At 56.9% G+C, this 24,640-nt stretch overlaps 1 protein-coding gene across 1 annotated transcript; it reads left to right on the forward strand.

Moving 5' to 3' along the window:
* Positions 1 to 1,383: 1,383 nt before the first annotated feature.
* ASIC3 (acid sensing ion channel subunit 3) lies at positions 1,384 to 23,351 on the forward strand (the record flags this gene model as incomplete). The annotated part of the gene is made up of 10 exons (XM_083467059.1): positions 1,384 to 1,941; positions 15,149 to 15,299; positions 19,591 to 19,718; positions 19,964 to 20,114; positions 20,656 to 20,712; positions 20,816 to 20,969; positions 21,470 to 21,561; positions 21,652 to 21,731; positions 22,707 to 22,778; positions 23,277 to 23,351. The coding sequence occupies 10 exons, from the start codon at positions 1,384 to 1,386 to the stop codon at positions 23,334 to 23,336; spliced, it is 1,503 nt and encodes a 500-aa protein (XP_083323185.1). The 3' UTR covers positions 23,337 to 23,351.
* Between the last annotated feature and the right edge of the window lie 1,289 nt (positions 23,352 to 24,640).

Raw genomic sequence — 24,640 nt, forward strand, 5'->3', positions numbered from 1 at the left:
CAGAGACCCTCCAAATGATCCCCATCAGCCCACTGGCCATGCTGGGAGCCCCAAAGCCTTTGGGGTGGTGCCCAGTCAACGATGCCAGGGCTGCCCTCTTCCAGGGCCAGACAGAGTAGGGCCAGGCGGCCTTCCTCCTCCTCCTCCTCCTCTTCTCTGCACCTCAGGCTATTGTGAAACCTTTTCTGATCCCACATTTCCTGCCCCCTAAAATATGCACTGCAGTGCACATTGTTAACCAGTGGAATTCCCTGCCACAGGATGGCACGATGGCTACCAGTTTAGACGGAGTTAAAAGGTGGGGCAGATCTTCGGGGGAGCAGGCGGCTAGCACAATGGCTGCCTCCAGGATGAGGGGTACCTCTGAAAGCCAGTTACCCTCCAGTGGGGCAAGAGGGGCATTAATTGGCCATCCAAGGAGGGATTGGGCCGGCCATGGGGAGCAGAAGGTTCTGCAAAGGTTGCGGGAGTGAGAAATTGAAATTCGCACTCAGTCCACACTCCTGGAGGGAGGGCAGAGCAATTCTCTCCGCCCCTCCCTTCGCATGGCCTGTCCTGTTGCTGGTGCCTCTTCCCACCCTTCTGGCTCCCGCTTCCTCCTGGGCCACCTGTTGGGGGGGCAGTCTTGGGCATCTGAGGGAGAGGCCCATGTAAGGGAAGTTGCCCCCAGTTCCAGGCACCACACAGAGCCAGCTGAGTGTCGGGGAGCCCTTGGCTCACTTGGAGAGCTCTGGCGTTGCGATTCCTGCATTGCGGGGGGTTGGCCTAGATGACCTTTGGGGGTCCCTTCCAACTCTACGGCTCTCTTCTGAGCCACCGCTCCAGCTCCAGAGCCGCCTTGGGTCCCCCTGCTCCCTGCCAGAGCCTCCGTCTCGGAGGGGAAGGAGGGCGCTCTGGAGTCCCGGGGGGGGCGGGCCTGGCTGGCGGCGGGGCGGGGAGGGGGCTGGCCGAGGACCCTTCCCTGCGCGGCGTGGTCCTTGGCGGAGCCGCTTCCGCAGCAGCAGGAGCCGCAGACTGCGAAAGAGGCGGCGGCGGCGGCGCAGGCAGGGAGCCGATGAGGCGCGCAGCTGAGCCTGCCGCATCCACCGCAGAGCCCCCCGCGCTGCGCCCTTGCGGGGCTTTCTCCGGCAGGAGGGCGAGGCTGCGCTCGCAGGACCCCCGGCCCGTGGCGGTGACTGGGGAGGGCGAGGCTGCCGCCCCCTCGCCTCGCCTGCCGGGGATGGGCGCTGCGCCCGAGAGAGCCCCCCGGCAGCGCCGCGCAGGGCGCCGGGCCAGCGGGGAGCGCGCCGCGTGGCAGCGGGGAGTGCGCGCCTGAGCGGCGGCGGCGGCAGCAGCAGTTGGGGCTGCGCGGCGCGCGGCGGCTGCGCCCCTCCGGGAGATGCCATGATGCGGGAGGTGCCCGGGGCTGGCATGGCCCGCGGGGAGCGCCTGCTGCCCGGCCTGCGGGCCTTTGCGCGCGGCTCCTCCCTGCACGGGCTGAGCCGCCTGGTGGCGCCCGGCTCGCGCTCCCTGCGCCGCCTGCTGTGGGCGCTGGCCTTCGGGGGCTCCCTGGCGCTGCTGGCGCTGGTCTGCGCCGAGCGCGTCGCCTACTTCCTCAGCTACCCGCATGTCACCAAGCTGGACGAGGTGGCCGCGCCCAACCTCACCTTCCCCGCCGTCACCCTCTGCAACCTCAACGAGTTCCGCTTCTCCAAGATCACGCGCAACGACCTCTACCACGTGGGCGACCTGCTGGCCCTGCTGGACGCGCGACACGAGGTGGCCCCCCTGGGCGACCCCCAGCTGCTGGCCGCCCTGCGCGACAGGGCCAACTTCAGGGGCTTCAAGGCGCGCCCCTTCGACATGGCCGACTTCTACAACCGCACCGGGCACGACCTGGCCGAGATGCTCTGGCAGTGCACCTTCCGAGGCGCCAACTGCAGCGCCAGCAACTTCACCGTGGTGAGGGGCGGACCCGGCTCGGGGGAAGGGGGCCGCAGGGAGAGGAGGGGGGACCGCGCAGCGCCCGCGCTCCCGTCCCGCTTGCGCGTTTCCCGCGGAGGGGGCCGGCTGCGGGGCCACGGAGGGAACGGGGTGCGGGGCTAGGCTGCCCCCCGCGGGCCGGATCCAGCTGGAGGCTCTCCTGATGCGTGGTTGCTGGGAAGAGTGGTCCTACTGTGGGGCAGAGGGAGGCAAGGTCCCGGGACAGGTAGGGGCAAGCAGCCCTCCTGGCAATTCTTCCTGCGGGTCCCACCTGCTGGAGGAGAGAGACGCACCTGTCACCTTTTGTGGGTGGGGGACGCTCTCCTCTGACCAGGGTGTGGGGTCAGGAAGGGGCAGACTTTGGACATCTTTGATAATGTGGGAACTTCAGCGTGCCGAAAATTTGGGACGCCCAAATGGATGTTCTCCGTTATAGATCTTCTCAATTTTGGGCAGGGGAACCGCATGCATACCTTGAATTCATCATTAGCTCAGGGCAGCAGTCAGCTCGGATTGGATTCTCTGGGGGGGGGGGGGAGTGTAGGGGCTGCCATCCTGCCCTTCGCCTCAGGCAGCTAAATTGGGTTCAGCCCTGGGGGCTTGTCCAGCAAAGAGCAGCAAATGCCTTCCCAGGGAGGATTTGAACCCAGGACTCCTGGCTTCCAGCACAACTCTGGATTTGGGGAGCCAAATTGCCACCTCAGCCAGCATTCCCCAAACCCTGCGCTCTTCCGTCCTGGGCCCTCCTTGCCTGCGCCTGGGGCTGCCCTGTGCCATCAGAGGTTTCGCTCCTCTGGGCCCAGGTAGGACCCCAGGTGGGGGGTTGGGGGAGGGGAGGGGGCCATTTCTGCTGGGGTGTGGCCCCCTCCCAGGAAGAAGCCTGCATTTAGCAAGGCAGCCTGAACATTGCGGGGGAGGTGGAGGATTTGGTTAGCTGGAGACAGAACTGGCTTCTAGCCAACCAGCCCTGGGTGCAAACAGCCTTGGGGGTGGCATCTACCTGCCCCTGTACCATCCTGAGCACCGGTGGGCATCAGTGTGCAATGAAGGGGGCGTGGGGGGAGCCTCGGGGTTGACTCAGCTGGACCAAGGCTATTTGGAGACAGTGAGAGCCGGGCTTGCATCTCCCCTGAGACCTCTTGCGGCAGGTCCCTTGGGGTCCCCAGCTGAAAAGGGGGCACAGCAGCCCTGCAGTGGGGGCCACGGCCACCCCCCTCTGCTCCTGGCGCAATGGGGCACCTGGGAGAGCTGCAAGAGGAGGCCGGTCTGCTTGTGGGGGAGCTGGGGGGTGAGCAGGAGGGCAGAGAGGCCTGCCTTGCTTAGGGTGCTGCAGGGAGCAGCTGTCAAGGAGAGGAAGGGGGTCTTCTGGTGGGGAGAAACAGGAAGCCAGCCATTCCCCAGGGCTGGGGGGCTCAGAGGCCCAGTCCCTGAAGTGGAGCCAGATCAGCCCCCACCCTACCCCATAAGCAGAAGCCCCATCTCATGAACCAGCAGGGCCCCCTCCCCAGATGCTGAAGATGCAAAACGGGGCAACGTCTTGAATAAAATATTGGGGGGGGGGCCAGGTAAGCTCTGCCCCACATAATTGATTCCAAGGCATGGCACAGATACGCCCCATTTGAGTGGCAATGCGCACCAGTGTTGTGGGGCCCCGGCCTCCCCAGGAGTTGGCTCCTATGGGGGTTTCTCTATAAGGGGCAGAGCTGTTTCCACTGGGGGGGCTGTTGTGGGGGCTGCTTTGTCTCAATGGATACCTGATGGGGGTCCCTCACTTCAGGGGCTGCAGAGTGTGATCTCTGCCTCCCCTCCCCCCTTCCACCCACACGGAGGTGAGGAATGCTAGGCTGGTTGGTCAAAAGAGGTGGGGGGCAGAACTCGGGGGGGCACATAGAGGCCCAGGAAGCTAAGGGATCGGGTGGGAGGACAGCAGAAGGCGGTCAGGGCAGTGGGGAGTCAGCAGAGCCATGGGGAGAGCAGGAGTGAGGGGGATGGGCAGGGCCTTGCTAAGGCCACAGTGGGGGGCAGGGGGGCAGCTTGAATAAAATATGGGGGGGCTGGTAAGCCCCACCCCTTATAATTGGCCACAAGACGTAGTGCAGACACACCATTTCAATGGCAATGCTCATTAACTTTTGGGGGGCTGGTCCCCTCAAATAGTTTTTTTGGGGGGCGGAAGGGACCTTGGCCCCCCAGGGTTTAGCATTGTGCAGGGGGGTGTCTGCCTGTCTGGGACTGGGGAGGCTCCAGTCTAGGGCAGGAGAGGCAGATTCCTCAGTGGGGCCACCTCAGGGCTGCAGGACCCCCCCTCCTGTGCCAGGCTGGGCACAGAGCAGAGCCAACCTGGTGCCATAATCTCTCAGTCTAGGAGCACAGCTGGGCGAAGTGGGGCCACGGGCACCCCCAACTTGGGCCCCAGATTATGGGAGCCCAATGGCACCCGCAGCATCATGTGACTTCACAGGGCCTCCGACGTCACCTCAGAGGTTGCATTGGGCATCGCATCAGGCCTCTGGCGTGACTTCTGGTAGAAAGTGGAAGCCCCGTCAGAGCACCTGCAAATATTATGGGTGCCCCTAGAGTTGGCACCACTGAGTGGGACCCCAGTGGGGTTTGCTTGGGACTCAAAAGGTCTAGGGAGCACCTGCCACTCTGTCCTTCCTGGGGCTCCCTGACCGGGTCTGGGTCAAGGCTCCTGCTGGGTCTGGTTCTGTGAGGCTGGGGCTCAGCTGCTCTCATTTCGGCTTCCAGGGCACCTGAGGGTCTCAACTTGGGTGCCCATTAAGCTGATGCCCTTCTCACTTGTGGTCAGGGTGGCATTAAGAGGACTGGGCCAGTTCAGGCGGGGGGGAGGGGGCTCTGGGGGGCTCCATACAGGATGGTTCTGCTCTGCCTCCCAATCCCACAGAAGGGGGGGGGCTGCTCCTGTGGTCGGATCCTGCCTGGGGGCCCCCCATTGTGCCCGGTCCCTGTCAGAACAGGAGGCTGGACTAGGGAGGCCTAAAATCTTATGTTGCGAAGTTTCACTGTGAAGCCAGTCGGATTGGGGAGGGGTTGGGCCGGGGAGGGGGCAGCTCTCCCTCCTCACAGAGACCCCCCCTCACACTCCAGCTTTCCAGTTCATCTTAAACGTACCCCAGGGTATTGCTGCAAATCTCTCAGCAGCACTCCCAAAAACTATGAAATGCTGGCCCTGCACACAGCTTCGCATGCCCCAAGGAGGCTGGGGGTGTCTCGGAAAGTGGGGGGGGGGCGTTGAATGGGTGAAAAGGACAGCTGCTCCTCTGCCAGGCCCCCTCCCCCGACACCTGAGGCTTGGAAGCTGGTAGGGGAAGACTAGATGGCCCTTGGGGGTCCCTTCCAACTCTTCAGTTCCATGTTTCTGTTTTTCCTGCCACTGGGACACCCCCCTGCCCCAGAGGAATGACCCTGCTTCTGTCTTGGACCCCCAAATTCCTCCCCTCTTCTGCCCACCTCTTAGAAAGCCTTCCCCCCCCCCACCTGGCCCAGTCCAGTGGCCCCTTCTGCCAGGGGGGCAACCAGGGACTCCTTTGCAGGGGGGCAGCATGCAAAGTCTCCCTTTGGGGGGCAACAGGTTTATTAACTGCCATTGGCCACAACAGCTGGAAATGGACCCTCCATGGCGAGAGGCAGTCTACCTCAGTGGGGAGGCCAATGCGCAGGGGGAGAGAACTGCTTTAGTGTGCGCTTTGGGGGCTGGGGGGGGCCTGAGTTTGCCTTGAAAGAAGCTGCCCCCAAGGTGCGGCTCAGTGGAGGAGACCCCAGAGTCTCCTGCCCCACAGCCAGGGGGCCCTCTGCAGTTTGCCCACAGCTCTCCCCCCCTTGCGCTTCCTCCAAAGCACCCGTTGCCTTGACAACATCCACTCCTTCCTGGGACAATCCGTTGCCATGGTGACTTTGCCCATCTTCAAGGCAACTGAGCTTGTTGCCAGGGCAGCAGCTGCTCCCTCCCCCCCCCCCCAGGTCGCCTGTGGGGAAGGGTCCTGCAGGCTCCAGCTGGATAGCCAGTGTGGGGGAAGCATCTCACGAGAGGGGGCAGCCTGCCAAGGAAGGTGCCCGGAGTGTGGTTTCACACACACACACACACACACACACGAACTAACGGCAGTTTCTTCCCTTAGCCAAAAAAAGGAAGAAAGCACCTGCCCTTCTGGATCTCTCCTTCTGAGAAACCAGGGACCGTTCCTGGTCTGATCTGGCCCCCTCACCCATTTCTGCTTTTCTGTGCAGAAGAGGCCATCGATTTATCGATTTCTGCAGGCGTGTTTTCAGACGCGCTGAGCCACTTCCTATCCCTTCCCCAATATTCGCTCTCACACAAAGACCCTTTGCTTTTTAAAAAAACACACCGGCTGCAATTAGCTCTGTGTTTCTGCACTATTGATCCTTCCAGACTCAAGGGGGGGGGGGATAAATCTGCCACCCAGCAAATGAGCTCCCTGCACAATTAAGACATATCATCCCAGAGCCTCGCTTTGCCCTCCTCCTCCTCCGCTCTGCCTGCCTGGATTCCTTGCAGACAGATTGAGACTCAATTACCTTGAATAATTCCTGCAAGTTTTGCCACTTCAGAGTAGGAAAGTTGCTGAGTAGCCCCTCCCCGGGAGGCAGCTGGGCAACAGCCTGTTTCTGGGCTGCCATCATAAAACGCTCTGTATTCTAAAAAGAAGTACCGTATTTTTCGCTCCATAAGACTCACCTGACTATAAGACGCACCTAGTTTTTAGAGGACAAAAACAAGAAAAAAAATATTCTGAACGAAATAGTGGATGTATGATTTTTGTGGTTTGTGCTGTGGCCACAGACATGTGATCTGATGGTGAATTTGGGGTGATCCAATGCAAAAATCCTGAGGATCCATGGGCTTTTACCTCCCCCCTCCCAGGCAGCCTCCTTTATCTCTAGAGTCCCTTATCTCCCTCCCCAATCAGCAAACAATCAGCTGCTTTGTTTCAACACCCCCTTCCCTCTTTCAAAAAAAGGGGGGGAAGCATGACCTGCTTTTTGCCCCTGGGCAATTCGGCTCCAGGGACTACACATTCGATCCATAAGATGCACAGGCATTTCTCCTTACTTTTTAGGAGGAAAAAAGTGTGTCTTATGGAGCGAAAAATACGGTACTTCTCCAGGAAGCACCTGACTCAACTACGGCCCTCATGGCCACTCGCTTCATGGTCTAGTGGGCATTTGAACCCTGGTTTCTTCCAGGTCCTAGTCTGGTACTCTAACCGTTATTGGCTGTTTTTGCATGTTTCTAAGCAAAAACTGGCCTCGTTCCCACCTCCTGGAACTCAGTTACAGAGAAAAGAAAGCCTGAGTTAAACTGTGGAACTCCTTCCCGCAGCAGGCAGATATGGCCAGCAACCTGAATGGCTTTTAAAGGGGGTTAGGCAAATTCATGGAGGAGGAGGAGGCCACCGATGGCTATGGACTGTGATGGCTGTGCTCTGACTGCTGAGTGGCTGGACCTGATCCGCCAGGCTCTCCTTCGGTCCTTGGGAGGCCTCTCCCTGCCTCCTCCCCAAAGCTGAATCGTCCAGGGCGCAGCTGGGGCAAGAGCACCAGGACTCGAGGCCCCAGAGCCTGAGCTTTCTTTCAAAAAATAAAATGAATAAAACCTCCGTCTGCAGCCCACCTGGAAGCAAAGTTAGGCATCAAACTGTGCAGGGCACCCACCTGACTGGAGAGCAGACTTTCTCCAGGACACGATGGCTTCCTCTTGTTCTGCAGAGCAGGTCCAGGACTTGGAAGGGACCCTTCCCCTCACACTGTCTGTGCAGCCCCCTCTCCCCTTCTGTTTGGGGTGGGTGCAGCGCACAGAGGCCATCCTGCTTTCTGCCATTGCGGGCTTTGCGGAGGGCGTTTGGGGGCAGAACATGGCAGCAGACTGGGGGCAGGGGGCATGTTTTGCTGTCCGGAAGGGCTCTTGAACTGGGGCGGGGGGGGGGGAGACAGGAGAGATGGGGCTTCATCCCTGGCTTTGCCTTGCCCCCTCACCGGTGCACTGTGGAGAAGCAGGGGGCCCCACCTGCCTGGCACTGGTGCTGGTGGGGAGCAGATCTCGAGCTTTGCCCCAAAGGGGAGGGGGGTAGAGGTGGGGTGGCGATGTCCCTTTTTGCTGCCTTGTCCTTTAGAAGAGGAGGAGGAGGAGGCCGGGGGCGTCTCTCACCCATCTTATGTGCAGATTCTGACTGCACAATCCAGCCATGGATTTGCAGAGCTTTTACTGTGTTTAAACCCTCCCTCCCCCAATAAGCCTTCCCTTGTCTTTCTCACCAACCGCCCACTAGCCATATTTCTGAAATGCCATTTTCACAGTGATTGACAGTGCACTCCTGTGCCTACTCAGAAGTAAGTCCCATTGAATTCAGGAAGGCTTACTTCCAGGTATGTGGGGTTGGGGTTAGGACTGCAGCCCAAATATTTGAGAATCTGAGTCATTTGCACCTTGAAAATCCCCCCCCCTTCAGCCTTTGCTTAGCTCTCAGACTTCCTCTCGTGTGCATCATTTTTACTGTCAACAACATGTGTGCCTTTGTGTGTATGTGAGAGAGAAAGAATGTGGCTAAATGCCCAGTGAAATGTATTGCTGAATGTAGGCTTAAATTTTTCTTTGACTGAGCCGCCTTTGGAAAGTGGGAGCAACTTTTCCCTTTTTTAACGGGACGTTGGGGTTCTAAACATGAAATAACAGACCAGATTAAGATTGGTTGCAGCTTTGAACCAATACTTATTTGCATGAGGGGGTGGGAAGTATTGCAAACATATACAGTCATACCTCGGGTTACAGACGCTCCAGGTGGCGTTTTTTCGGGTTGTGGACCGCCGAAACACGGAAGTAGCAGAACAGGTTACTTCTGGGTTTCGGCGGTTGCGTATGCGCAGAAGCGCTAAATTGTGCTTTGCTAAATTGTGCTGGGCCAAGGCAGGAAGTGAGTGAAAGACAATAAGTTAAGTGCACATGCTCAGTTCTTCATTTTGCAATGTGCTGAGAGTTCCACAGCCTTTTGGAGCTTATGCCATTAGGAAATATGTTCGTCTTTCAGATCCCACAAAGGTTAGAGTCTGGCTCAACAGCAGGAAGAACTTTCTGATGGTCAGAGCTAGAATGGAACCATTGGGAGCAAGAACTCATCACTTGGTGTCAGGGAAGTCATCTCGTAGGAGCAGAGAGCTGGAAGGGACCCAAAGGCTCATCCCTGACAGAGGCCAGCCAACCTCTGCTTGAAAACCTCCAAGGAAGGAGAGTTCATCCCCTTTTGTTTCACTGTCAAGCAGCTCTGACTGTCAGGAAGGTTTTTTGAATGTTTAGCCGGAATCTGCTTCCTTGCAACTTGAATCCATTGGTTTGAGTCCTGCCCTCCAGAGCAGGAGAAAGCCAGCATGTGACAGCCCTGTAGATATTGGAAGGTGGCTCTGAAACCTCCTCACAGCCTCCTCTTTTCCAGGCTAGACAGTCCCAGCTCCTTCAACTGCTCCTCATAAGGCTTGACTTCCAGACCCTTGATCCTCTTGGTCTCCCTCCTCTTCACACCTTCCAGCTTGTCAACATCCTTCTTAAATTGCGGTGCCCAGAACTGGACACAGTGTTGTCAGGTGTGGTCTGATCCAGGCAGAAGAGAGTGGGTCTCTTATTTCCCTTGATCCAGACACTGGACTTCTGTTTCTTGAAACTCTTTATTCCGAGACAAAGCAACCCAGGCCTAGTGATCCCAGGAACTCTTCCTGGTAGATCTTGCCCCAGTGCGGCACTTGGGAGGCCTTCCTTCCCACAGCCTTCAGAGTCTCCTCCCCCCCATGGTCCTTCCCAAGCAACTGGAGACTCTGACGCCCAGTCTGTCTCTGCTCCACCCTCTTCACCCCTCTCCTGGTCCTGGGAGACCAGCAGAGAGGAGAGCTTGTTGCGCGGGGCAGGGGGGGGGGGGGAGAGACAGACTCATTTCTGCCTCTTGGCCACCCTCCTCTCCAGCCTCCGCTTCCCTCTCTGCGTCTGCACTCCTCTCTGCCCCAGCCTCTCCCTGCTCACTAGACCCTGTCACAGAGGCACCATCTCTGGAGGTGTTGAGGCACCCACAATTTTTTTTACTGCGGGTGCCCGAAGGGGCGACTCCATGGGGCCTTCCCACTGTGGTGGAGAGCTCTGTCGGGCCCTCCGACTGCGGTGGCATGTGACTTCACATGTGCGCATGATGTCACACACATGCTCTGGGCTCCCTTGGACAAAAAGCAAGGACCCCAGCCAGGAATACCAGAGCAAAACAGCAGCCAGGAGGCTTGGTCTTGATTGAAGACTGTCAGACAGGACTCCCACCTGCCACCAGGTGGAACAAGATGGAAGCCTCATACAAAAGAGAACCCAAACTTTTATTAGATGCTAATCCCCCATGCTACACCCCCCCAAACTACATCACTCATACATCATGAAAGGGGAGGTCTGGTGACAGTAATCTGAGCATCCTGGACCCTGCCCCATGGTTCCCCTTGCCCTCCACCAAACACCCATCAAGTGTAACAAAAGAGATCTTTACATTCCCTGTTTCCCAGCCAAGTTAATCCCACCCTTTTGTCTTCATCTGGGTTTGTTATTTCTGGAATGGCTACCTGTCTGGCCCTCAGGTATCAGGATGCCAGGGATTATCACTCAGGCAGAGGGGCTGATGAGGAGCTGAGCTCACAGGTCTAGATGAATTTCTGAAGTTTCCCCACTGAGCCAGTACATAGAGACATTGATCAGTGAATTCTTACATTTGGTATTGTGTAGCAAAGGCCCTTTGAATAGAGAGGAAGAAACTGTGATGAAGTGTTTTGTGGGGACAAATCACAAAAGTCACAAAAGCAATGGTGCTGATTTTGGTAGTGGGCTGCATGTGCCTGATATCTGTTGGAGGGGCAACCCCCCCCCAACCTATACATAAATTCCTGCAACACCTTTGCATCCAGCCAATCACTGTCAGGAACCAATGGACTCTCCTCCCCTGGAGGTCTTTACGCAGAGGTTGGGTGGCCATCTGTCAGCGGTCCTTTGGCCTTGCGGGGGGCTGGGCTAGATGACCCTTGGGGGTCCCTTCCAGTTCTAGCATCCTACAGTTCCACGTGGGGCCTGAGTACAGCACCCCCAGCACCCAGGGCTCTCCCCTCCTTCCCGGAGCTCCCTGGCTCCCGGCCTGCCCTCCCAGTGCCAGGATGCTCCTGGCCCTTCCTCCCGGCCAGCCTGCCCCCCTGGCTCTGGGCCAAGCAGCCTCCTCCTCCATCACCTGCCCGGGATCAGCTGCCGCCTCCTCCTCTGCTGCCCAGAGCTTCCCTCCGGGGCCTGAAACACAACCCCGCAGCAGCTCCCGACCGCCGAGGGCCATGCAAGCGCCCGGAACAGACGAGGCGACCCCCAGGCCCTCCGACTTGGCCGCCTTTGCAGGCAGCTGCACCCTGCACGGCCTGGCCCACGTCTTCCTGCCAGGCCCCTTCACCCCCCGGCGTACGGCCTGGGCGGGCGCCGTCCTGCTGGCGCTGGGCATCCTCCTGTACCAGGTGGGCGAGCGGGTGCAGTACTACAAGGAGTACCACCACGTCACCCTGCTGGACGAGGAGGCGGGTCGCCTGCTGCTCTTCCCGGCCGTCACCCTCTGCAACTTCAACCGCGTCCGCCGCTCCCGCCTGACCCGCAACGACCTGCACTGGGTGGGCCAGGAGCTGCTGGGCGTGGAGGCCCCCGCCTTCCCCGAGTACCTCCGGGCCCTGGGGAGGTCGGACGAGGGGGGGCTCGGCTTCTACCCCACCCCCCGCTTCGACATGAAGGAGTTTGTGGAGCGCACGGCCCACAGCCTGGAGGAGATGCTCCTGGACTGCCGCTTCGGGACCCGGGAGTGCGGGCCCCACAACTTCACCGCCGTGAGTCCCCTCTCCTGGGCCTCCCCACACCCACACCCCCAAATTTGGCACCCTCAGAGCCCCCCCCCAGCTTCATACCTCCTACATTGGGGTTCAGCTGGATGCCCTTTGGGAGTCCCTTGTGCAATTCTGCGTCTGTCAGAGATTCTTTACCTGTGACAGCTGCCGCACTTGGGGTTGGATTAGATGACCCTCTGGGTCCCTCCAACTCTAGAGCTATGTCAGAGGCTGGGAGAAGAATGAGAGCAGGCCTCCAAAGACGGGAATTGAAATGCCCGGTGGGGCTCAGTCTGGATGGCAGCCGATATTTGGGGTCCATTTCTCTGGGGTGTCAGCAGAGGGTAAGGGGGGGTCACTTGGGGAGGCCGAGGGGGACGGCTAATGAAGCCACTTAGCCAGAGACCCCCCACCTCTGGGTGAAAAGATGAGCATCACCCCCTTTTCTCTCAGGCAGGATATCTCCATCTCTAATGCACACCAGAGGTTTGCGTCTAGGGCCGGGCATTGGGGGGCTTGCCTAGGGAGACCCCTGAGATGCCCCCTCCCACTTCTCACCCCCCTCTGGTCATCTTTCCCTCCTCCTGGCAATCTCCTCTCCAGCAGAGAATCTCTTCCTCCTCCTGCTTCTCCTCCTCTGCCCCCCTTCTGCCCCCCCAGCCCAGCCTGGTCCCCAGGGCCACTCCTGTTACTCTGCGCTGAGCTCACCAGGCCAACGTCTCCTGAGAGAGGCTGGAGCAGCGTCAGCGCAACCCGAGACGGACAATGGCGTGGAGGACGGGGGGGGGGGCAGTGCGCTTTGGGTCAGCGGGGGCCAGAGGGGAGGCTGTCATGCTGCAGAAACGGCCCTGCGCAAGATTTGGGAAGGCCCAGCTCCAGCCCCTTGGCAGGGGGCTGGGGGTGGAAGGAGACTCTGGGGCCGCCCAGCCCCTCCCGGGTCATCGATTTCCTCCCCGCTGCTTCCTCTCGACTTCCATGTGCAGCTCAGCCTCCTGTTCTCGCTGCGGCCAAAGGGAAACCAGCAAGCAGGATTCGAACTCAAGAGCAACTCTCTGGGTTTCCAGCAACTGGGGTTCAGAAGCATCACTTCCTCTGACAGTTGAGAGCAGAGAAGAGTCACCCTGGCTAGGAGCCTTCAAAATGAACAGGAATTTGCACAATCCTCTCTGTCCAAGTTGGTGGCCATAGAATCGTAGAATTGTGACGTTGGAAGGGACCCCCAGGGGTCATCTAGCCCAACCCCCTGCAAGGCAGGAATCTCAGCTGAAGCATCCATGACAGGTGGCCGTCCAGCCTCTGCTTGGAAGCCTCCAAGGAAGGAGAGGCCACAACCTCTCAAGGGAGGCCATTCCAAGCTCTTCCTGATGTTGAGGCAGAATCTCCTTCCTTGTAACTTGAAGCCATGGGTTCGAGTCCTACCTTCCAGAGCAGGAGAAAGCAAGTTTGTTCCCTCTTCCATGTGACAGACATATGTGAAGATGGCCCTCATGTTTCCTCTCAGCCTAATCTTTTCCAGCTTCAACATCCCCAGCTCCTTCAACCGTTCCTCATAAGGCTTGGCTTTGTTAACGGAGAAATCTGAGGGCTCCCTTGGCAAAAAAAAAAAAAAAGCAAGGACCCCAGCCAGGAATACCAGAACAAAACAGCAGCCAGGAGGCTTGGTCTTGATTGAAGACTGTCGAGACAGGACTCCCACCTGCCACCAGGTGGAACAAGATGGAAGCCCTGAACAAGAGAGACCCCAAACTTTTATTAGCTGCTAATCCCCATGTTACACCCCCCCAAACTACATCACGGTTACATCACAAAAGGGGAGGTCTGGTGGCAGTAATCTGAGCATCCTGGACCCTGCCCCATGGTTCCCCCTGCCCTCCACCAAACACCCATCAAGTGTAAGAAAAGAGACATTTGCATTTCCCTGTTTCCCAGCCAAGTTAATCCCACCCTTTTGTCTTCATCTGCGTTTGTTATTTCTGGAATGGCTACCTGTCTGGCACTCAGGTATCAGGAGGCCAGGGATTATCCCTCAGGCAGAGGGGCTGATGAGGAGCTGAGCTCACAGGTCTAGATGAATTTCTGAAGTTTTCCCAGTGAGCCAGTACAGAGATACATTTGTCAGTGAATTCTTACATTTGGTATCGTACAGCAGAGGCCCTTTGAACAGATAGGAAGAAACTGTGATGAAGTGTTTCGTGGGGGCAAGTCACAAAAGTCACAGTAGTGATTGTGCTGATTTTGGTAGTGGGCTGCATGTGCCTGATATCTGCTGGAGGGGCAAAAAAAACCCCAACCTATAGATAAATTCCTGCCACAGCTTCCAGGCCCTTGATCCTCTTGGTCGGCCTCCTTTGTCCACCTTCCAGCCCAGAGTTGGACACAGGATTGTCAGATGTGATCTGACCAAGGCAGAAGAGAGCAGGACTGTTACTTCCTTCCCCTTCCCTGCCTCCTGGGGGAGGGAGTTCCACAGATTAACTCAGCATTGCACAAATAAACCCACAGAATCCAGTCCATGGAATGTCCACCAGTTTCAGAGAGGGGGAGAAAAACTTTTCCCAGACCACTCCCCCCCCCCAGGGCCAGGCAGCCAGAGGTGCCCCCGCTGATGTTGTGGGGGGGGGAGCAGTCTGCCTGGCCAATGGTCAGGGGGGACAAGAGTTGGTGGGGGCCCCTGCTCCCTCTCAGACTCCTGGAGGGTCCCCCACCTTCCATACCAGAAGCCCCAAAAGGGCAACCAGAAGGGGGTGGGGGTCCTGGTGGGAGATCTCCTGGCTGCCCCTCTGCTCAAGAAAGCAGGCGATAGAGGAGCTGGAGGGGTCTCTGAGGCCCTTTGGACCCCACAGGAATGCTCCTCTCTGTGGGTTTGGTTCCTGCTCAGCTGAAGCCAGGCTCAGTGGGGCAGGTCCCGGGTTCAGTTCCCAGGTAGGGCCAGAAGGTTCCCCTGAGGCTGAAACCCTGGAGAGCCGCTGCTGCCAGTCAGTGCTGGCTGGACCAATAATCCAAGGCAGTTTCTATGCTGTTTAGTGCATCCCTTTGTCTAGAACCTTGAGGACTATAAACTTGGCTTTTTTAAAAAAAAGTCACAGAGCATTAGCTTTGCATGCAGATGGTCCTGGGTTCAAGATTCAATCAGGGATGGGAGCACCGCCTGCCTGGGACTCTGTTGAGCCACTGCTGCCAGCCAGTGTAGACAATACTGAGGTGGATGGAGCCATGGTCTGGCTTTGGTGCAAGGCAGCTTCCGCCTTCCTCCTCACACCACCCCTTTCTCCCCCCCCCCCCGCAGATCTTCACCCGGTTGGGAAAGTGCTACACCTTCAACTCGGGGGCTCCCGGCCACGAACTCCTCACGACGGTCAAGGGCGGAACGGGCAATGGTCTGGAACTGATGCTGAACATCCAGCAGGATGAGTACCTGCCTGTCTGGGGAGAAACAGGTGAGTGAGGGGTCGGAGGAGGGCACGGGGTGGGCACGGGGGTCCTTCTTGGGGATGGGCCCTGTTTGATCCCAGAAGATGATGGAGGTGGATTGAAGATTAAATCTGTCCATTAAAATTTAAATCTCCTGTCCCGCACATGTATTAGAAATATGAGAATAAACAGGCTGTGAAGCCCTTTTAGCAGAGTAAAACCACTTAGGCACTTTGCAGCTTACTGGAAGCTAGGAATTAGTCAAACACACCTTTTTGTCCCTGTTTATTTGTGGTCTGCTGAACTGTCCCCTCTTTGTCCCCATTGCTAAGAGTGAAGCACACACAATTGTAAGATAAATGAAAAGGTTTACTTACATTTCAATGCAGGCAGCAAATGCATCAAAACAGTATGCAGGTAAAAATACGTCTTAAGTTAGAAAAGAGAAAATTTGTTTCCAAAACGGAATCTGAGGTCTGAGCAAAGCCCAGGCATGTACTTCTGCTCAGTTGCTGGCTTCAGAAGGAAGGGAGACACTGAGGCAAGGAGGAAGGAGGGAAAATTAAAATGCCACGGGACGTAGGGGATATGACACCACAGATCTGTCTTTTCTAGGAATACGGGAACTCTAAGAGGCAGGGGTCAGCAACCTTTTTCAGCCGTAGGCCAGACCACCGTCCCTCAGACCATGTGGTGGGCTGGACTATATTTTTTTGGGGGGGGGGGATGAACAAATTCCTATGCCTCACAAATAACCCAGAGATGCATTTTCAATGAAAGGACACATTCTACTCATGTAAAAACACGCTGATTCCCAGACCGTCCGCGGGCTGGATTGAGAAGGCGATTGGGCCGGATCCAGCCCACGGGCCTTAGGTTGCCTACCCCTGTCTAAGAGTCTTAACCCTTTCTTATGATTATAGAGCTAACTTAATTGTCACTTTGACTGCAGATCTTCCCACAGGAGGAATTCCTGGGGACCTCAGAGCCACTGCGAGCTACTCAGGATCTGCTCCTTCCTGTCTTGTGGGGCTCATCCTGCAGCAGCAATATCCCAGGCCTAGCTGAATCCTCCTCTGCCCCCTCTGTGGGGTTCAGGGGCGTTGGGCTCTCTCAACCTTCTGAAGCTTCCAGGCTGCCCAGAAGGAGACCCCCTTTCCTTCTTCCTCTTTCTGCTCCTAAACTCCCATTTCACCTTTATTATTGTTACTGTATAAGAAAAAATTGGAGGTCGGCTTTTACAGCCCAGCTCCCCACCAAGGGACCCCTTGAGGTCCGCTATCGGTCAGGGATGCAAATGGAGGCGACACCAAGGAGGCAAGGCAAGCTGCTGACCTTTATTGGTCTGTTGCAAAAGGAGGAGTGGAGCCTTGAACATTGTGCATTCAGAAATTATAAGAGAAAGACCACCCAAGATCATCAAATCATAGAGTTGGTCCAACTTCCTGGAATGCAGGAATCTTTCGCCCAATGTGGGTGTTACGGAAAAATCTAGGTGTGAGGCTGCTCAGTCCCCCAGCTCATAGGGCAGAGCCCGTGGGTCCCTGTAGAATAAAGGAAGGAGTCCAGCCACCAACCGGAGCAAATAGCAGTAGACCAAAGTTTATTATGCAACAGGTTCAAAGAGGAATTTTGAACCCCGAGGATGGGGTGACAAGGACTTTTAAAACTTTCCTACCATATCCCAGAATACAGTTCATTAAGCATCATCACTACATCAGACAAGGGGAGGGTTATACATGATGAACATAGGAGGAATGTGTTGGGGCAACAGGCGGATACAGGTTATGTATTGGGAAGTACATTCTAAGCACCTGCTACAAAGGGACAAGAGAACTTGAGTTTGCCTAGTCTGTCACCTGGGCAAGTCCGGAGGAGTGCCTTTGCCCAGCGATTGACACCTATGAGTACCTTCCTGTGAGTACATGACCTCCAGCTTGAGGGATTATGGCGGGGACCGAGTGGTTTCCAAGTCCTTGGCCAATGAAGCAAATTGGCGGTGGAATGAAGGAAACTAGCAAAGGAGTTGATTTTACATGTTTTTTAAAGCTAGGTAACTTCCCTGAGCTGTCAAGTCAAAAGGATACATTTATACATAATATTTGCAACATTTAACAACTTTAAAGATGTGCCCTCCCCCCCATAATTTCCATAATAGTGGGGCTCAAATCCATGACCCTGGAATTGAGAGTCCTCTCCCAAAAGATACAAACATAAATGGTGGTTATGTAAACTGGGCCATGATCAGCGTTCCTGTTTCTCCATCATATCTACAAGTCTGTCAATCCAGATGCCTGGCCATACCGGAGAAGGACCGGGCTGAGACCTCCTTTTGAACTGGTGAATGCCTGGCCTCCAGAATCCACTGTCACAGAGCTCCCCATTCATACACAGAAGATGCCCTGCTGGGCCATTCAGCAGATACTTGTCAAACCTCAGGAATTTCCTGCTGGACTTGAGAGGGTCTCCCAGAGGTGAACCACAGCCTGTTTTGTTCAGAATATTTGTTTGATTCACGTTTTAGAATCCTATCTGAACGAAGTATTGTTCATTGATAAATCGGCCCTTCCATTGAGAGAAAGGGGCCCATTGAAAGTGATACTTTCTCAGGCTCTTTGCTGTGCCCGTATCTCCAGGCTGAGAGGAGAAATGAGAGCCATCTTCAAATATCTCAAGGGCTGTAACATGGAGGATGGAGGAAGTTTTTTCTCCTGCTCCAGAGGGAAGGACTCAAACCCTTGGCTTCAAGTTGCAAGACAGGAAATTCTGACTAAGCATACAGAAAAACTTTGACAGGCAGAGCTGTTCCACAGCGGGGTGGTCTCCTGAAGGAGGTGCTGATGGTCTCCTTCCTTGGAGGTTTTTAAGCAGAGGTTGGGTGGCCAACTGTCCTGGATGCTTGAGCTGAGATTCCTGCCTTGCAGGGGGCTGGACTGGATGACCCTCGGGGTCCCAGCACTACCATTCTATTCTTCTTTGACTTCCTGCTTAGGGCAGAGTTCAGTGGGGCTGGGCAGATTCGGGTGGAGAAAAGGGTGGGAGACAAGAGGCAGAGGGTCGGGTGGTGGGTTGTCTTAGAGAAAGCAGAGCAGGGGTAGCACAGAGCCCAGGGACGGAAGACAAGAAGGAGATCCTACTGGATCCGGCCAATGGCCCAGTCAGGACCTGAGCCCAAGAGACCTTTCTTCTCCGGTGGCTTCCAGTAGATGGTACTCAGAAGTGCCGCTGCCTTTGACCGCGGAGGCAGATCGTAGCCATGATGGCTAGTTGCCCTCAATTGGCTTCTCCTCCTCCATGACTTTCCCTAATCCTCTTTTAATCCAGGCTGTCAGTCATCAGCGCCTCCTGTGGAAGGGAGTTCCGCACGTTAACTATTAAATTAGCTTCCCCACATCTGCAAATCTCAGGGTGGTTCATGTTGTAAGCAATAAAAATATGCCCTTTTTCCCTTATGGGGTATCTAAGAGCCCATATAGAGCCCTTACGTAGGTTCCCTATCGGTAGGAGAAAATAACGGAGGCCAAGCAGAGAATATTGAGAAGCAAAGCAGCTCGTAAGCCTGGTCTTTATTGATTTGTTGCAACAGGGGGCTCCCCTCACACGCAGGAGGAAGGAGGAACCCAGAACAATGGTGCGCAAGGCCTTATATGGACTTTTGAAATTGCCACCCTGTAGATCAAGACCACCCCCAGAGACAACATACATACATCACAGAAGGGGTGTAACCTAAGACCACCCCCCACAAACATCATTCCTACATCACAGAAAAGGTGGTCTACAACAGAAATCTGAGTGACTTGTTTATATCGTCTGACAGTTTACCTGTTTAATGGTCACTTGATTGGATTGCCTGCTTACTAGATTGGATACCCTGGGGAGCCTGGCCAGTCTCTTGTAATGAGAAATACTTAGTAATGATAAATACTTATTTCCTGAGCCAGGTCACAGGCTCACCCTATTCAGACACAGACATACCCTTAAGACAGGATTTATGAAGGGAAAGACAATGGGGTGCCTTTTCCATTTTCCTTTGACCTTGCAGAGAAAACATTTGCTCAGTTTGGGACAGTTTGGGAATCAAAATGGTTCCAGGTCGGTCTTCCTGTGCTGATCTATGTACACGTTTGGCTGGTACACTTAGGAACATTTAGCATATATCTAAGACCTCAAAATTCCTATCACACATTCACATGACAATGTGCTTCCCTCCATCTCATTTGCCCGTCTGCTTCCTTCCACACCCAGCAGCACCAGTCCCTCCCGCACTCAGGATCCGGCCCATTCCTTCTCCCCAAGGCGCTTGTGTTTGTGTTGTAGATGAGACCTCCTACGAAGCTGGGGTGAAGGTGCAGATCCACAGCCAGAACGAGCCTCCTTCCATTGACCAGTTGGGCTTTGGCGTGGCTCCCGGCTTCCAGACCTTCGTCTCGTGCCAGCAGCAAAGGGTATGTGCCCCTCTTGTGGGCCGGGCTTTCTGGGCAGCGCGATCCCCCTGCCCACTCCCAGGGCCGGCTTCCTGGCTCTCATCCTTTCCTGCTGTCTCCTATGGGATTTCTCTAGGAATGTGCCCAGCGCTGCCTGGCAGCCCATCTATGGGGCAGAGAGGGGGGGCTTGGTCTTGGGGTGACGACGGACACCAGAGGTCCTGAGAGGAGTCAGCCAACCCCCCTCTTCCCCCCTTCCTCCGCAGCTCTTCTACCTCCCCCCGCCGTGGGGCGACTGCAAATCGAACCCCGTGGAGTCGACCTTCTTTGCCAACTACAGCATGGCCGCCTGCCGCATCGACTGCGAGACGCGCTACCTGGCCGAGAACTGCAATTGCCGCATGGTGCACATGCCAGGTTGGGGGCAGGGGGATGGGCTCAGAGCGGGGCGCAGGGAGACGGGTGTCAAATCTGGGCTGCTGGAGACGTGGGAGGCTGTGCCCCCGGGCAGGCACCTGCGGGTCCGTATACTCAGGTTGACATGTCATTGCATGGTCATTCTGGCACCTCCAAGAATTGGAGAGCTGGAAGGGACCCCCAAAGGGCATCTAGGGCAACCCCCTACAATGCGGGAATCGCAGCTAAGGAAACCCAGACCTCCATTTAGAAACCTCTAATGAATTGTAAACTGGTAGAATTGGAAGGGACCCCAAACATCATCGAGTCAAATTCCCTGCAATGGGACACACACCCCATTGGCCCTGGCAATGCCTGCCGCACTTTGGGGGTGGCAGTGGGTCAAGGGGACCCTCCCAAAGGCCCTTGGCATTGATTGGCCCAGGTGCCCACCCTACAGGGCACCTCGAATGACCAGCACCCTCACAGGGAGATGCAGGAAAGTGGGTGCTCTGCTGCCCACCGTGCCTCCGTTGCCTCAACCGCTGTCCTTCGTGCCCAGGTAACGCCAACCTCTGCACCCCGGAGCAGTACAAGGAGTGTGCCGACCCGGCCTTGGGTAAGCATGGACCCCCCTCCGGACCCCTGGGTTGGGCGGGGGGCTGGAGAGAGATTCCTGTCCCTCTCCGGCCAGCCCTGACCTACCCCATCTGCCCCCCCAGACTTCCTGGTGGAGAAGGACAACGAGTTCTGCTCCTGCCAGACCCCCTGCGAGACGGTGCGCTACGGCAAGGAGCTCTCCGTGGTCAAGATCCCCAGCAAGGCCTCCGCCAAGTACCTGGCCAAGAAGTACAACCGCAGCGAGCAGTACATCGCGTGAGTAGAGGGCCCCCTCGACGGCTGGCTCCCTCCGGAACGATGCCCCCGGCTGCACCAGCCCCCTTCTTTCTATATGGTTGCTAATAACCCCCTCCATTCCACACCAACTCATTCCAAATATCAATATATTTGTCCAAAGCCTATGCCTATAGAGGCTTTGTCCTTATGACATCTCCAGCAAAGAGCTGCTTTAGCTGGTCGTTTTTTGGTGTAGATGTAAATTCAGATCCACCAAAACCTCCTCTGGCATCGAGGCTCAAACGCTCTCCCACAGTTGGGGCAACATGGGCATTTCCAGTTCCATGCAACCCGCCCCCCAATGAATGGCCCCCAAATGGGGACCCCATGGGCAGGGGCAGTCTAGCCCGATGGCGACCCCTCCCAGCCCTGCCTGAGCGCTTCCCAGGGGCTTCTGGGGAGGGGGGCCCTCCATGGAGGCTGGCCAAGCCCAGGGCTCCCCCCTGCCTGCCTCTTCTGACTCCCCCATCTGGTCTCAGGGAGAATCTTCTGGTGCTGGACATCTTCTTCGAAGCGCTGAACTACGAGACCATCGAGCAGAAGAAGGCCTATGAAGTGGCTGGGCTGCTGGGTGAGTGAGGGGCCCCAGGGAGGGAGGGGGGAGGAATTAGGGGTGGGGGGGTCCAGGCAGAGTGACCTCTCTTTCTTTGCCTCCCCCCAGGGGACATTGGGGGCCAGATGGGCCTCTTCATTGGCGCCAGCCTCCTCACCATCCTGGAGATCTTCGATTACCTGTATGAGGTGAGTGGTGGACAGGGGGGGGGCAGGGGGAAGCTGGGATGGAGAGGCCGGGGAGGGGGGCGGAAGCGCCATTGCTGTGGGAAGGCACTCTGCGGCTGCTCAGGAGGATTTGGATTAAATCGTGCAGAGTTTGGGGCTTTTGAGGTTGGAGAAAAGGCCACACAGGAGAAAAGTTTGTAAAGTTATGCATTCTGGACAGAGGTTTTTCTCTCTCACTAGAATGCAGCTGAGTGTCAGAAGGTTTAGGACAGATTAAAGGGACGCGGGTGGCGCTGTGGGTTAAACCACAGAGCCCAGGACTTGCCGATCAGAAGGTTGGCGGTTCGAATCCCCGCGACGGGGTGAGCTCCCGTTGCTCAGTCCCTGTTCCTGCCAACCTAGCAGTTCGAAAGCACATCAAAGTGCAAGTAGATAAATAGGTACCACTCCGGTGGGAAGGTAAACAGCGTTTCCATGCACTGCTCTGGTTCGCCAGAAGCGGCTTAGTCCTGCTGGCCACTTGACTCGGAAGCTGGACGCCTTCTTCCTCGGCCAATAAAGCAAGATGTGCGCCACAACCCCAGAGTTGGCCACAAGTAGACCTAATGGTCAGGGTCCCTTTACCTTTAAAGGGAAGTTAAACTGTGGAACTCCCTTCCGCAGGAGGCCATGGAGGGCTTTAGAAGAGGATCAGACAAAGGCATGGAGGGGGAGAGGGCTGTTGGTGGCCGCTGGCCAGGATGGCTCTGCGCTGTCTCCACAGTCGGAGGCAGGAGATGCTTCCAAGGCCCAGGAGGGGAGAGCTGAGCTTGTGTTCGAATCTTGCTTGCTGGTTCCCCGTAATGGGCACTAGGTTGGCCATTGAGGACAGGAGGCTGGGCCAGATGAGCAGTTGGCTGGATCCAGCAGGCTCTTCTTAAGTTCTCCCCCCCCCTCCAGCCAGCCAGGGACCCCCACTCTCTGCCTCTCTCCCCCCACCCCTCTGCTGCCTGGCAGGTGTTGCGGGACAAACTTCTCAGCTACTACCAGGCAAGGAAGCAGGCGGATCGCAGCAACAGCGACAACCTGGTAAAGTGGCAAACACCCCCCCCCCCGCACTTCCCCCCCCCCAAAGTCCCCTGGGCTCAGGCCCTTGCGAACCAAGGCTGCCTAAACACCTCCCCCATCTCCCTTGGAGAGCCCAAAGGGGGGCAGGTGGTGGCTGGGGAGGGGGCGGCCTGAGGGATAAAATCGTATCCCCCCATCTGCACCTTTCCCAAACGCAGAGAGGGACTGGGGGAATGGGCCTTTTTGGTATGGTACATGGTCCCCCACCCAAATGTGGAGAGCTGGGGTTTTGTTAGTGGGGTGGAAAAGCTCTCTGCGCATGCCCAGGGACCCCTTCCCCTCTCCACCGGCTTCATCTTCTACCCCCCCCCCCATTGGGACCATTTGCCTCGAGTGTTGCTTCATTGTTCTTTCTGCCCCCACCTCTCCCTGCCCCCCTTTCTTTGTGCCTCCCCATCCTGACCCACTTTGACTTATCATCTCCCTCCCCCTTTCCATTTGGCATCTCACCTGCGCCAGGAGCACACGGACCTCCCCCGCAGCCCAGGCACCCAGCTGCCTCCTCGCCCTCTCAGGTAGAGGATCCCTTTCAGGGGCCCGCTTCTGAATCGCCCCCCACCCCGTTTTCCTGGCAGCCAGGCTCTCTTGGGTCATTGGGCTGGCCTGCTCCGCAGGGGGGTCATGGCGCTGCTGCTGCTGCTGCTTCAGGGAGCCAGGAGAAGCAGCACCCAGAAGTGGATTTGATTTCTGCATTCCAGGGGGTTGGGCTGGATGACCCCTGGGGTGCCCTCCAATAGTAGAGTATTTTAAGGAAACACACCTAAAAGAAAGCAGGCAGTATGGATCTGGTCTGCCCTGGGGAAAGGCAGTTAGATTTGCAGACGGAGAAACGATTTCCTCCCTGTCTCCTAACTCCTGGTCGTCCCATGAAGCTGAAGGAAAGGACTTCTTCATGCAGTGCAGTTAAACTCTGGAACTCCCTGCCACAGGAGGCAGGGACGCCCACCCCCCTGGATGGCTTTAAAAGAGGACCAGGCAAATTCCCGAGGAGAAGGCTGGCAGGGGTGCTTCTGAATACCAGATGCAGGAAACTGTGGGCAGAATGGATCTTGAGCTGGAATTCTGCTTTTGGGTTTCCCATGATGGGCATCTGGTTGGCTGCTGCCAGGAGAGGCTGCCGGGCCAGAGGGGCCACGGGCCTGATCCGTCTTCAGGGCTCTCCTTCCTCCTCCTCCTGCTCCCTGCCCCCCAACAGTGGTGCTGTGTTAACCGCAGATTCCCCAGGGGCCACTGAGTCACACACACCCATTTCCCTGGGTCTATCAATCATGGGAGAACTTCCACATCCAGGAGCAAAATACCTTCCACAGGCGCTCAGGAGAGCTGCAACAGGGGGGCTGCCCCCTAGCGCAGATTTGGCCAAAGGGGGCTTTGGCAAGAGCCTCTTGGAGGACAGAATCTGCTCACAGCAGTTGCAGGGCATGGGGTTTTTTTTGGGGGGGGGGTTCTCCCGTCTGGACCTGCAACTGAAAAGGCACACACCCAAGCCGTGACCCCTTTCTTGGTCTACAGGCAAGCAGGGAGCATGCAAAGCTGCCTCGGGGGGGGGGTGATCTCCCCCTTGCCCTGGGACCCTCAATCGCCATCCTGGGCCTGGCCAGGAAATGGTTACCCAGGGGTGGTCCATCATCCCAGCCCCCCCATTGCCAGCCCCCTTTCCCCTGTTGGGGGGGTCAGCCTCCATCTCCATCTCACCTGCGTGGACGTTTCATGGGGGGGGGGCTTCCACTGCATCCCTCCACGCCACCCCAAAGCCTCAGAGGACTCTGGAAGCAGCTTAGTTCCCTGTCTTGGGGGGGGGGACGATGACTACAGTAGCCTTG

Source organism: Podarcis liolepis (assembly GCF_965112155.1).
Source record: "Podarcis liolepis genome assembly, chromosome: 12".
NCBI classification, from domain to species: Eukaryota; Metazoa; Chordata; class Lepidosauria; order Squamata; family Lacertidae; genus Podarcis; species Podarcis liolepis.